At 44.6% G+C, this 15139-nt stretch overlaps 1 protein-coding gene across 5 annotated transcripts in view; it reads right to left on the reverse strand.

The window, feature by feature from the left end:
• The window catches only part of SMARCA2 (SWI/SNF related BAF chromatin remodeling complex subunit ATPase 2), a 1363970-nt gene that overhangs the window by 60425 nt on the left and 1288406 nt on the right, over window positions 1-15139 (reverse strand). For all 5 annotated transcript variants that reach the window (XM_069228509.1, XM_069228519.1, XM_069228497.1 and 2 more), the window contains one exon: window positions 5608-5744. In XM_069228509.1, coding sequence (XP_069084610.1) covers window positions 5608-5744 — 137 coding nt within the window. The remainder of the gene's footprint in view (window positions 1-5607; window positions 5745-15139) is intronic.

Genomic DNA, 15139 nt, shown 5'->3' on the forward strand with positions numbered 1-15139 from the left:
CAGCCTCAACACACAGGACCCCCGATCGCCAGTGCTCACCGACATAAAATCCCGACGCCTAAAGACACCCCTGCATCCAATGAGAAGATGACCATAGGTGCACCTACATCCCGAGCACCCCAAGTCTACTAACTACCTGCTTGTTGTCCCTGACTGGCTTCCTAGCCAGACCCTGCAGCCTGTCTTTATTTGGACCAAACTCCCATAGGAAGCCATTGGGCATCCGCCACCTTACTGCACCAGGCCGTCCCAGTGCTGCCCAGGGTCACCTGTTGGTGTGGTTCTGATCGGTGCCCAGTACTTACCTAAACTCCTTGAGATTGGCTTAGTAAATCGTTAATACTGTGTTTGCTGCACATTGTTTTCCTCCATAGGATAACATTGTGAGAACTCAGAAAACTGCACGAAGTGTCTATTTCTGAAACTACTGCCAGGGTGGGATTTATTTCAAAATCCACCCAGAGGTCATCTTAGAGGTGCCCCCTGTATTTAAACCAAACTTCTAGTGCAGGACTGACCGGTCTGTGCCAGCCTACTACTTCCAGACAAGTTTCTGACCCCCTGGGGTGAGAGCCTTTGTGCTCTCTGAGGCCAGAAACAAAGCCTGCACTAGGTGGATGTGCTTCACACCTTCCCCCTGCAGGAACTGTAACATCTGGCAGTGAGCCTCAGGCCTTCTGTTACAGTGCCCCAGGCCACTCCAGGTAGTGGAGATGCCCGCCCACCGGAAAAAAAGCCCCACTTTTGGCTGCAAGTCCGGCAGGAAAATTAAAAAAAACAAGGAGCAGTGACCACTTCAGCTAGGACCACCCGTCAGGTGTCCAGAGCTGAAGTGACCCCCCTCTCTACAGATTCCTCCATCTTGGTTTGCAGGACAGGGACCAATAGGGTTAGGTCTGTGTACCTCTCCCCAAAGGGAGTGGACACCGGAAGGGTGCAGTCACCCTCAGGGACAGTAGCCATTGGCTACTGCATCCTGACTCCTGTAACACCCCAAAATCCAGGATTTAAGGGCTCCCCTGAACCTAGCTCAACAGATTCCTGGCTCAACATTTTCAGGATCCAGTTTCACGCCTCAGGAACATTGAAGTAAGGAGTCTGCAGCTAGAAGTCTCTATCAGGTAGTGTCAGTTAATGCTTCGCTGAACGGTAATAAGGACTCTGAAGAAGCATGCCAAGGCTGTAGAAGTTTAGCAAACACATTTGTTCGAACCACAACATAAAGAGGTTGTAGATCCATGATGTCGGATGTATGTCTGACTATTACAGCAAAGGAAGCACTCTCTTCCACTGATGCTCCAAAGGCAGAAATCAATCCTGTGTTAGGAAAATTGTCAAGCCTTCTGGCCTCTTGCAAATCTATATATAAAAGGTCATTATCAGAATGTGGGGCTAAATCATCCCCATCACCTCGGTTGTCATCTCCTAGTGGCAGTGAGTACTGGCCAGAGTCAGAAATGAAAAGATGGTGGAACAAATAAGGATAGCGCCGTGACACAGGGAGTGCTTAGCTTGAATCTGACTGTAAAGGAAACAGGTTCACCAGGGTGGAGCCAGAGCGCAACCTCGGTCAGGGTCAAGACAGAGTCGATTCAGACACCACAGTCGACAGAGGAATCCTCTCTGGCACCAGTAATGATAGAACTGGTGTCAACGGAGAACAGACCAAATCAGGCAACTGAGTCAGAATGGAAATCAGCACCGGAGTTGGTGCAGAACCTGAGGCAGGTTCCAGAGGTTCCAATGGCACAGAATAAAGATCTGCTGGCAGTAACCCAACTGGAGGCCTCTGCGGATCGTTGGAGTCCATGGAGCCAGAGGAAGGCAGAAGAGTGACAAAAATACTGGGCACATCCATATCAACGGTGAAATCGGCTTCCCAATCGGAGATAGGGAGTGAGCTTGAGTGGCACCTTGGAACCCTTGCAACTTCTCATTTGACAGAGTGCAAAGGAATGAGGTCGAACCTTTCTGACTTTCCACTTTGATATCTGGATGACCTTGAACGTGAAAAGGACCTGTTACAGGATCGACTTTGAGAGCAGAAACAGATATGCGGGCACAGCTGGATCTGTGTGCTTCTTTCTGAGCCCGGGGACACCTTTGGGTGCATGAGGGCACATTCCTCACATGACTTGAAGTTGTGCCCGAACATCAGAGGCACAACTTGTGCGTGTCTATCACTTGCATCTGGTTTTGACAATCAAGGCATGGTTTGAACCCTATAGATTTATGTAGGGGCACTATTTTCTTGCACACCAGAACCCAGTTTTGAAAAACTAGTCAAATCGAAAAAAGGGAGAGGAGCTACAGATCTGTGTTTGAAGGTGTGGAATTAATAGAATTGGTGTCTGCAGGAGTGGTGCTTAAATACAGCTTTGTTTTGTCACTTCCAGGGCAGAACGAAGGCAACGCAGTGCTGCAAGGTGCCACGTAAGGAAGCCCGGGAGCACGGTTGAAAAAATAATAGTAATCTGTGGTTAGAAGTAACCATAAGAAATGATACATGGTGTGTTGTGTTTAAATTGCTCAAGAACTGTCCTTTATCCAAGTGTCCTTTTGCCCATTACAGATCATGTACATAAAGTGACCTTATACATCAATCTAAACTAGAGGCTTGAATATCTAGGTTTTGAGGGGTCATGACAGTTATGCCCTTAGAGCAGACTACTACATCAATCCCAAGTAGGAATTACGGTAATGTGTGTTTGGGAGCACCCATGCAGCCTTTGACACAGTAAGAAAAATATTTATCGGGTATTTTGCAGGTATTCAATAGCAAGGTCTGCTGTTTCCCATGTGAATAAATATTTTGAAAGCATACAAGAACCATTAGCCAAAACAAGAAGCATTTCTTACTCATACTGTCAATCTCTTTCAAGTCTGTCGAGTGGAGTTGATAGTAATGGATTTGACTTCATTTCTACTGAACAGGCCTGCATCCCTACAATAGCGAGAATAAGATGGGCATTCAAGAATTCACGGTCTAACATAGCCACCCTACATTTCCTAGTGGATAATCTTTGAATCAAAGGTAATTAAGGTGCCCTCTACCATGCTGCCAACATAGTTTCTAGCAGAACCTCATTAATTGTTTCTTGACTGATTAGTCGGAAGAAAACACTTCTTCAAGCAGATAGATTTCTTACTGAGGTGGTTAGTAGTAGATTCAAAGCCTCACCTATCTTTCAAATAGCAGCAAACAAGCTGTTTCATATGAAAGATGGGCACACTGGCCGCTAGAATATCACTTTTAGGAGAAATATTAAGACTCCTGTGTTCTGAAGGACTATTAATAATCTTGTCTCCCAGGTTCTAGCACGGCCTCTTGGGCGGTAAATCGGCAGTTGCGGACGTGTGGCTCATTGTGACTGGAAGACGATATGCCCCTCTCCCTTCAGCTCTACTCTTCTTTACGAGATCTCCCCCCCCCTCCTTGTTCGATTTGCCTGCAAAACCGCAGGTTGGGTTTTGGCTGGCCCCCTTAAGAGCCTATGCTGCCCGAATATTGTTGTCTGGTCCATTGGAGTGCAACAGCTGTTCTCTCTTCATGTTTGAATCTGGTAACATGCATTGCAATATCACCATATAATTGTTAACATTTAATATACTATGCACTATGATTGATATTGATAGACTTGTTCATTTCAACTACATTCAAATATTACACAGCTTGTGATGGACTATTATGCAGTCACTACTGTATTGCACGACCATACGCTCTGTATTATAGCATTCAGTAAAAGGAAGCAGATGGTACTGCTGGCATGGACTAGACCTCATATCTGGAAGGGCGAGACGAGATGTATTGTTGATGAAGTGAGACTAATGTACGGTGTAATTATGTATAAGTTGTTTTACATTGCATAAATAAAACTGGAAAAAATAAATAAAAATAATCTTGTCTCCCTGAACAGATGGAAAAGTTATCAGCCTTTGATTTATAGCCCTCGTCTTGTTATGGGTACAGTTCAGAGAACTCCAGGACATAAATTTCCAAGGCTAATAGGACATCAAGTCTCTGACATTTCTCTAGCTTGGAAACATTCTTGTAGAAGGAGTAGTCAGCCGAATGTATCTCCACCACTTAACTGTTATCACTTTTCAGAAACTGGTCTGCTATCATTGTTATTGGCACAAAATAGCTCACTCTCACTAGAAACTAATAACATGGGTGGCAGTTTTTATATAAGTGGAATGGACAAAGTATTTGAGTAAGTCACGTCCGCTGGTGTTTCAGTGACGCTTGTGGTGTTACTCGACAGATAACATTTGGAGTGCAGGGAAGAAGAGTGTCAGCGTTTTTATGCTTCATGTGTCTTGACAGATAGTAAGAGAGTTCTTCTGGGGAAGTAGCTCTGCTCTGAAACAGGCATGAACATTATATGAAGGGTGAAACTGAAGCCTAAAATAATTTAGCATCTCTTCTGTTAAGGTCTTTCATTTGCAGTAATGCAGTGATCACAAGCCTGAGTCATGGCCAAGTCCTAGACACAACATGCAGGTTAAATGAGGGTACATCCATGTCATTAGCCTCTTACCAGCCCAAATTTCTAAACCTGGACACTTCTGATTCTGATCCCAACTGAAGAAAAACACAAAAAGCTGAGGAAAAGTGCACGAAGGTCTTAAGGCGCTGATATTCGGCAAGTACAGAAAAATATGAAATGTCCTCTCCAGCTGTGTCTTTATGTAGTTATACTGCTAATCTAATGGCAGGGTAATTGGTAACTCCATGACTGGAGCTATCTGGAAGCCATCTGAGTCCAGTTACATTATTGGAAAATCTTCAGTGTCTAGTATGCTATATGTGGATTCTTTCTAACATTGTTACTCGGTAAGAAGACAAAACCACAGAAAAATGCACTTTCACAGTATGGAAATACTTGTGTCAGCCGGTGTCTGGGGACCAATACTGGAATTTTTTAGGAAATGCAAACTCTTTTGAAGTTGCCCAGTGCTAGGTCTATACAGCTACAGCACAGTGGCATAATGTAAAAAAAACATGGTGGGGCTGCCCTGCAGGATGTAGTAAGCCCAAGCGACTCCCATACATTAAAGAAATGTATACACCTTAGGTTGAATCAGGGCCCCTTGGAGGAGCGTAACGCAGGCCCTACACTGCAAGGGTCTGCGTTATGCCTCTCTTACAGCACAGGCTCTCCAAAGTCAAGTTGAGGCCCCTTAACCATGTGGACTTGTGGTTGATTTGGGGGAAAGGGTAGGAACACCCACATCAAAGTGATGCACTTTCTAGCAATGTCTTGTGTGGCCTACTTACCTGCTGTTACCCCCAAGGCCATTTCTAAGCAGACAACACAGAATATTTCAAAGTTCATGGTAGTTACTGTGTTCTTTCAAGACACAACACTAGGATGCAGATTATGTCAATACTGAAGTATTGAAAAATAATGTGCAAATAAACAGCGAGCATGCATTTAGCCATAGTATAATTAGTGCAGCTGTCACCTAAGCTAAAACATAATTAAACTGACACACTTTGTAATCTCAATCAGTTTAACCTTAAGCAACACTTCAATAAAATTAAATAACAAATTCTGATGTGCAAATTGGCAATTTTTTCACCTCTTTAAAAGAAAGACTTACATTATCATCTTGATCCTCGTCACTGTCATAGTCACTCACAACAGGCTTTGCTTTTGCACGACTTTGGCGCTTTTTTCCTTTTCCTTTGCTTTTGTCGTCCTTCTTATTGAGTCTAATTTTAACTTTCACAGATTTTGCTATGGAATTAAAGTAATTTTCATAATTTATTATTTTGCTTTATTTTGTAAATAAAAACAATAATCCTCTTCAAACGAGCCACACATTTGGATAAAAATGTGCAATTTGTAGGCGGCAAGCCATGATCAGTTCACATATCTCAAGTAATATTGTATTCAATCAATACTTTGCTACTGCTATACATTCATGTCTTAACCCAGCAGCCTGGTTGTCCCTCTGGGATCTTATTCCATGCTGTGAGTGCTAGAGACTACCATATATGTCCCAGGTTGCTATTCGGCCACTGCAAAACATATAAAAACCACTATGTTGCAAAACTGCGTTTCCCTTAAAAATCCCAGATATTTCCAACCAAACAGTGACTCAGCGGAACAGGTGTCCAAAGTCCTTGAGCAAAGATGAGTTTGCAGAGAAACTACATTTCCACCATAACTAACATTATTATCAAAAATAGATTGTTTTCATGTTTAACAGATGCTATCTCATCAGAAGATTTCTTACGTTTTAAAGACTTCACCGGTAATGTACGACAATACAGATGAAAGGACCTCAGACAGCACTAAAAAACACAATATCTAAAGACCTGTTTTACATCAGATTTCTGACCAAATATTTAGCTGTATCTTAATTCTGCCAATAACATTTTCAAAAAATGTATAGAAGGAAGAAAAAATATCTGCCTCTTGTAAAATCACTTCTCTATGAGAAACAGTGGGGTCAGCTCTTGTAATAGGACAAAGAAACTGGAGTTGTTGGCTGCCTGGTAGTATTCCATGACAAAATCTCACGATGTACCAACTGTTTAATAATGCTAATGTCTGGGGAAGTTGTCACATTGGAAACACTTATTTGTCGGCTTTCACCATACACATTATTTCCTTAAATACAATGTCTTAGATGGGCCAGACGGATGAAACAAAGCTGTAGCTGCGCAATAGGTTTAAAGAAAATCTTTCACAACCCTTGATCAGAAAATATGGTCTATTTTTAAGAGAACCTTATTTTGAAGAACACAGCGAACAGCATCTATGAAACAATTAGAGCCCCCCTATTCTATGAAAGAATGGATATGTTTTTCTGTGGTCCAAGACCAACAGCTGTGATGTTTAAAATGTAAACAAAGAAAGAAAGGTATATCCATTTGAAAAGGTAACACTAATGTAATATCCGTGTTAGAGGGTGGAACATTCAGATTGAGTTATTGTATAAAATTACAAAAAAATGAGGTCAACAACAAATGTCTTCCAGGAATTACAAATCATAAACAGAAACAGGCAACTGATAAATAAATGGAAGAAATAGTGCAAATTCTATACACCACAAAGGCTGCTGACAAAAAGAACTCCTGCGCACTTAAAGTATGTTGCTAGAAAAGCATAATTACAACCGTAAAGGAGTAAGAAAAAACACAGAGGAAAAAGTACACATTCCTGTGTTACCATACTCTGCACGATGAAACAAAGAACCAAAAAACCTACTTTTTTTGGGAAAAAAAAAAAAAAACTTTTAAAGACTTAATCGAGAAGATTTGTGAATAGGCCCTTAATTTCACCAGTTTTAAAAATAGGATATCTGTTTTGCTTCTTCCTAATTGTCTCAGCAATCCACAAGGAAAAACAAGAGCTAGATGACACAGAAATACATAGTGAAAATGAGAGAGTGATACAGAGGTTAAACATAAAGATTAGACACCACAACCTTAAAAGTTATGCGGAAGAAACAAGATGTGCTTTGAGGTAAAAATAAAATAAAAAAAAATCACTTCAGATCCATGAGAATTAAGGTGTTGTCAAACAGTAATTTATTTGATTATTTATCTCTTAGGCAATTGTTGTAGTTTCTGGCCAACACTTGTTTTATGATGAAAATCGCTTAATCAGGGCCAAGAAATCGTAGACTAAGGTTAACAAAAGATGATAATGGATTAAAACCAGAAAGAACCAAAGTGAAACAAGAAAAAAGAAGTGTAGAAGTCTAGTGTAAAAAAGAACAAATCAAACAGAAAAAGAGAAAGACAAGGAGAAAAGCAAAAAATAAATAAATGAGTATTACATAAATCATAAGAGTGTATTAGTATGGCAAGCTAAAATAGTGGTAAAGGATCGTTATTTAGACAAAAGTAAATAGATCAGGCTGAGAAAAACAGAGGAAGAACTTACCTACATTTGTAAGTGTGTACAATACTGTTTGTGAGCAGAGAAATTGGATAAGATGATTATTCTATTTTTGCAAGACAGCTCAGTTTATGTAATGATCTATGTTTACACAGTTTTCTTTACAGATGTAACAACGCATCAAGGTTGCTATTTGAAAATAATTCTTTTAATAATGGCTTCCTGCTTTTTGTTTTCACTATGAATACGTTTTATGATTTGATACTTTTTGTGTTTCATTTTTATTATATTACTTTAAGCGAAAAAATGTGTCCACCCATTTCTTCAAACTAAATTTTCAATCTAATGGGTTGTTGTAATTTCATTGCTTTCTTTATATTGCGAAGGTTATTCTTTATCCATAGGGGTATTCTTTAATTATGCTATTAACCTCCTATGGGGTATTTAATGATTATATTCACAATCATTTTGATTTGCATGGCATAAAACACTATTGCGATTCACTTTATATTTCCATGCACTTCCGGGCAGTTTTTCAAATACTTTGGATTTCATTCTATTGACTCTTGTCCCCTCTATTTCTCTTGGCTTGATCTATTTCACTTTCATCTAAATGATGATCCTTTAACATTATTTTAGCTTGCCATACATACTAATATACTCTTTATATGATACTCATACATATATTTTTTCTTCTTTGCTTTTCTCCTTCTTGTCTCTCTCATTTTTCTGTTTGATTTGTTCTTTTAACACTATAAATTCTTGTTTCACTTTGGTTCTTCCTTGTTTATCTTCATTATCATCTTGTGTTAACTTTAGTTTACAATGTTATGGCCCTGATCAAGCAGTTTGTCATGAAACAAGTGTTGGCCTGAAGCTACAATAATTGCCTCAAAGATAAATAATCAAATAAAGTACTTTTTGACTACACCTTAATTCTCATGGATCTGAAGCAAATTTATTTCAAGCTCAAAAAAGTCTTGTTTTTTGCCACACAGTGAAAATAAATATGGTGTTGCAGAGAATATCCACTGACAAGGGTGAAAAACTGACTTTCTTGACAACAATATATCTATTTCTCAGACTCACTTTACTTAATGTGTTCTTATGGTCTGTGGTTCCAAAAACATTGTTGGTACAATTTACATTTCAAATGAAATCTAACTGAATTTATTTAGCACTGCTTATCACCCGGTAGGGTATCCAGGCGTTTGCACACCCAGGAGGCTCAATCAAACACCAGGTTTTGAGAGCTCTTTGGAAATCCAGGAGAGAGGAGATAGTCCGGAGCTGTGTGGGGAGGATGTTCCAGGTCTATGCTGCAATGTAAGAGGAGTGTCTCCTGCTCCACCTTTGGTGGATGCAAGGAGTGTGGGCAAGTGCAAGGGAGGTGGTTGGTAAATTCCTTGACGGCTGGTGGAATTTCAGGCCATGGTTGATGTAGGCAGGACTTGGTTGTGTACAGCCTTGTGTGCGTGTGTCAGCATCTTGAATTGTCATCTCTTCTGCACAAGGAGGTAGTGGAGTTGCCTGAAATAGGATGTGATGTGGGTTCGTCGTGAGAGATCAAAGACAAGTCTGGCTGCGGCTTTATGGTTTGAAGTCTGTGTAGGAGGTGTGCAGAAATTCCCACATAGAAGGCGTTGCCACAGTCCACTCAGCTGGTGATGAGGGACTGGATTACAATGCGTCTGAGGTGCATGGGTAGCCACTTGAAGATTTTGTGTAGTATGCACAGGGGGGGGAGCACAAAGAGGAGACAGCATTGATCTGTGATTTCATGGTGAGCTTGTTATCTATGATGATTCCGAGGTTTCTGGCATGGTCTGTGGATATAGGTGGGGGTTCCAGGTCCGAAGGCCACCAGGCGTCGCTCCATGGTTGCTGTTGTTGTCAAAGATAAGTACTTCAGTCTTGTCCACGTTCAGTTTCAGGCAGTTGCTCCTCATCCACTCAGCTACTTCTGTCGTGCAACTGCGGAAATTGGTCCTGGTGGAGGTAGGGTTGTCGGCGAGTCAGAAGATGAGTTGGGTGTCTATTGACTTGGACATTATGTTGTCTGTGTGATCCGACGATGTTGGTTAATGAGCTCATATATGCGTTGAAGAGCATGGGGCTGAGGGATGAGCCCTTTGGGACACCACTGATTATATCATGGGTACGGAGGTGAAGGATAGTAGATGGATCCTCTGAGTTCTTCTAGTGAGGAAGGAGGCAATCCATCTGAGTGCATCCCTTCGATGCCAATGTGGTGGAGTCTTTTGATCAGTGTGTAGTGTGATATGGTGTTGAAGGGCGCTGAGAGGACGAGAGGATTAGAGCTGCTGTTTCTTCTTTGTTGAGGAGAATTCGGATGTCTTTGGTCTCATGGTCTTGACATTGAACAGTTTTTAGAAGTCTGCAGTAGTACAATTTAAATGGTTAAAAATATATTTGATATAAATCCACCATACTAATTAATTGGTATTTAGATTACACTCTGACAATCTTAAAAAAGCAGAGATGGCAGACAAATAACCTTTGAGGGTTCCCAGAGCAGAGCGCTGCTGGGCAAGAGAAAGAATAAAAAGGAGAACCTCTGAGAGAGGTGCAGAAAGGTGATCAACAGACATGTTGACACACCAGGCCACAAATTAGTTCCAACGACAGGCGTATACTGTTTTGGTGGAGGGACGCCTTGCTGGCAAGATAACACCACAGGTTTCGGGTGGAAGGTCGAAAGCTGTCAACTGCTGCCGCTCAATCTCCACGCAAGGAGGCGGAGACTGGACAGGTTCGGGTATATGACCGTCCCCTGCTGCTGCGACAGAACATCCTCCCGAAGGGTCAGTCTGATCGGAGGATAGATGGCCATGCTCAATAGCTCGGGATATCAGACTCTTCATGCTGATTCCGGAGACACCAGGATTTCTTGGGCCTGGTTGTGCCTGATCTTCTTCAGAACTCTGAGCAAAAGTGGTATTGGCGGGCAGGCGTACAGGACGCCTGAGTTCCCTTAGTGACAAAAAGCATTGCAGAGCGAGTGCCGCCTTGGAAACTCCAACACGCAAAACAGCTGACATTGCACGTTCTCTGCGGAGACGAACAGATCGAACCAAGGCTCTTCCCAATGCTGAAAGAGACCTAGCTCTACCTCCGGATGGAGACACCATTTGTGATCGACTATGCATTGACGGCCGAGTTTGTCTGCTCTGGCGTTCTGACAGCCCACCAGATGTTGAGCCACCAGTGAAATGCCCTGGCGTTCCAGCCATGTCCAGAGGTGAAGAGCCTCTTGACAAAGGGTCCACAACCCCACTCCGCCCACCTTGTTGCAGTACCACATGGTAGTGGTGTTGTCAGTGAACACCTGCACCACTTTCCCTTTGAGAGAGGGAAGGAATGCTTCAATGTAAGTCAGATCGCCTGGAGCTCCAAAAGGTTGATGTGGAGCCCAGACTGGCCGGAGACCAAAGGCCTCTGATCCCATGTGGCTGCCCCATCCCAGGAGTGACGCATCTGTCACTACTGTGAGATCTGGTTGGGAAAGGGCGATGGATCGGACGTTGACCCAATCTGGATTTGATAGCCACCACTGCAGATCTAGTGCAGACCCTCTCCGAGATCTGGACTGTCGGAGAGATTGCCCTGATGTTGTGCCCACTGGAACTTCAGGTCCCACTGCAGAGCCCGCATATGCCATCTAGCATGTTGGACCAGCAAGATGCAGAAGGCCGTGAGGCCCAGCAGCCTCAGAGTCATTCTCACCGAAATCTGGGATACAGGTTGAAACATCGGGATCATAGCACGAATATCCTGGACTCGCTTTTTAGGAGGATATGACCGAAACTGCACTGTGTCAACAACAGCTCAAATGAAAGGGAGCATCTGAGAGTAAGTGAGGTGTGACTTCGGCATGTTTATAGTGAACCCTAGCGAATGCAGGAGGTTCGCCATAGTCTGGAGGTGGGAGACGAGTCTGCGGCATGTCCACCTTCAACAGCCAGTCGCTGAGGTAGGTGAAGACGGAAACCTCTCACCTGTACAGATTAGCTGCAACCACAGCCATCAATTTCGTGAACACCCGTGGGGTGCTGGTAAGGCCAAAGGGGAGAGCGGTGAACTGAAAGTGCTCATGACCTACCACAAATCTCAAGTAAAGCCTAAGGACAGGCAGGACGGGAATGTGGAAATAGGCGTCCCACAAGTCCAATGCTACCATCCAGTCTCTAGGGTCCAGGGCAGAAAAGAAGTGAGCTAGAGTTAGCATTTTGGACTTCTCCTTCTTGAGGAAGAGTTTGAGGGACCAGAGATCTAAGATAGAGTGAAGGTGTAGGACAGTGCCCTTGTTGGCATGGTAAAACCCACGTTTTGCCTGATATTGATACCAACTTGACTGAGAATGTGCTGGGATCCTGCTAACCAGACCCCAGTACCAGTGTCCTTTACCAAAAGTGTACAATTGCTACCACCATTGGCAGACCCTTGGCACACTGTTAAGTCCCTTGTAAAAGGGATCCATAGTACCAAGGGCCCTGTGGCCAGGAAATGTCCCCAAGAGCTGCAACATATATTATGCCACCTTGGGGGACTCCTCACCAAGCATATGCACACTGCCATTGCAGCTTGTGTGTGCTGGTAAGGAGAAAAAGACAAAGTCGATATGGCACCCCTCCCAGGGTTCCATGCCCACCAACCACTGCCTGGGGTATAGGTAAGTCTACCCTCCGGGAGGCCGTACAGCCCTAAGGCAAGGGGCACTATACCACATATGAGGGCATAGCAGCATGAGCAATATGTCCCCGCAGTGTCGAAGTCCATTCTTAGACACTGTAAGTACAGTGTGGCCATATCGGGTATATGGGCTGGGAGTTTGTCATTACATTCTCCACAGCTCCATAATGGCATCACTGACTACTGGGAAGACTGGTATGAACCTTCTCAGCACAATCAACCCACACTAATACCAGTGTTGGATTTACTGGAAAATATACCAAGAGTGCATCTTAGAGATGCCCTCTGTATGTTAGCCAAACTGCCAGTGCAGGACTGACCAGTCTCTGCCAGCCTGACACTTCCAAACGAGGTTCTGACCACATGAGTGAGAGCCTTTGTGCTCTCTGTGGCCAGAAACAAAGCCTGCACTAGGTGGAGGTGCTTCACACCTCCCCCTGCAGGAATTTTAACACCTAGCAGTGAGCCGCAAAGGCTCAGGCCTCTTGTTACAGTGCCCCCTGGCCACTCCAGGTAGTGGAGTTGCCCGCCCCCCGGACAAAGCCCCACTTTTGTTGGCAAGTCCGGTGGGAAAATTAGGGAAAACAAGGAGGCGTGACCACCTCCGCTGGGACCACCCCTTAGGTGTCCAGAGCTGAGGTGTCCCTATCCTTGCAAAATCCTCCATCTTAGTTTGGAGGACAGGGACCAATAGGGTTAGGTCTGTGTCCCCCTCCCGAAAGGGAGCGGGCACAGGAAGGGTGTAGCCACCCTTAGGGACAGAAGCCATTGGCTACTGCCCTCTGACCCCTGTAACAACCCTAAATCCAGGATTTAAGGGATTCCCTGAACTTAGCTCATCAGACTCCTGGCGACGGCACAAGAATAGAGAAGAAAGAAGGAGGACTGCTAAGCTGAACCCCAGCAGAAAAGACTGAAGATGCAAACTGACTTGGCCCCAGCCCTACTAGCCTGTCTCCAGCTTCCAAAGCCCTGCAAAAAGAAGGCGATGCATCCTGCAGGACCAGCGACCTCTGAAAAGCCTCCAGAAGACTGTCTGCATCACAGAGGACCAAGAATTCCTGTGGATAGCAGCTCTGTTCAAGAAGAAACTCCATCCATGGACTCCAGAACCGCCCTGGATCTGCAATTCCTGCCTAGTTTGCATCCGATGCCCACGGCCCTTATCCAGGTGGCCCAACCGACTACAGCTGGTTGAACCCTCTTGTCCAACATGATGACGTCTGCAGCCTGAATCCGGAGGGCCACCCTGACCGCAACAGAATCGGACGAAGATTCCCGATGCCAAAAGGTACCCCTGCACCCGCAGTCCCCTGGCCTTGGGGCATCCAACCTTCAGTGCAACAACGTCCAGCAGGTGGCCCTCCTCCTTGTCCATGCTTTGGTTTTCCCGAACTGACCCCCTGGACTCCAGCTGCAGCATCTTTGTGACCTCCGGGGTCCCCCATAGGAAAGCACAGGGAGCCTGACGCTGTGTTTGCACTTGACCACCCCTGCGCCGCTGAGGGTGTTTGTTTGCTGCTGATCTGTGCAAACCCCTCCCCTCCCCCGTACTCCTCTAAACTCCCCAGGTCTGCCCTCAGAAGACACAGGTACTTACCTGCAAGCAGGCCTGATTTCGAGTGGCCCCAGACTCCATAGCAGCCCATGTTAAATGGACCTCAACATTGACCTCTGCACCCAGCCGGCCCAGTGTTGCTGGTGGTGGGTGTTTGGGGTTAACTTGAACCCCAAGCTGTGGACATCTTAACTTCCGGAGACTGGAATTGTAAGTCTTGTACTTATCTCAAAACTGTACTAACTTTTTATATTTTTGCTATATAAAACCATTGGCCTGGAGTTGGTCATTGAGTGTGTGCTTGATTTATTCACTGTGTGTGTATAACAAATGCTTTGCACTACCCTCTGATAAGCCTAACTGCTCGACCACACTACCACAGGAGAGAGCATTCGTTTTATCTACTTTAGCCTCAGTTAAGCCTCTGGGGAATCCCTGGACTCTGTGCACCCTACATCTCTTTTTGATATAGTATATACAGGGCCAGCTTCCTACAGAATGCTCTTGTCTTTTTTGGGCACCCAAAAGTAGCGGGAATAACAACCACGACGTACTTCTGGTGCAGGGACCCTCTCTATGGCTTCCTTGGCCAAGAGAGGCTTGACCGCCTCGTGGAGAAGTGCCAAATGATCCTCCAACAGTTGATTGAATGATGGTGGCATGGGTGGAGGGGAAGTCTTGAAGGGGAGGGAGTAGCCCCTTCAGACAATTTGTAGCACCCACCTGTCTGATGATGGATTCCCAGTGGGGCAGGTGATGGCGCAAACTGCCGCCAACTGGTCCCGGATATTCCAACGGACTAGGAAGGCTTGGAGGCAGAGGAGAGGGCGGGGTTGGACTAGGTAGACCACCGGCTCCCTGATCCACAAGCACGTGGCATCCCGCATCTGTGGCCGCACAGAGGCTGTGAAGCATGCGTGATTCAGTGGCCGGGTGGAAAGGAACGTTGTTGGGTAACCCTTCCGTAGTCACTAAACGGGTGAAAAGCAGACTGTGGGGGGCGAGGAGC

The sequence above is a fragment of the Pleurodeles waltl genome, chromosome 1_1 (assembly GCF_031143425.1).
Source record: "Pleurodeles waltl isolate 20211129_DDA chromosome 1_1, aPleWal1.hap1.20221129, whole genome shotgun sequence".
Lineage (NCBI taxonomy): Eukaryota > Metazoa > Chordata > Amphibia > Caudata > Salamandridae > Pleurodeles > Pleurodeles waltl.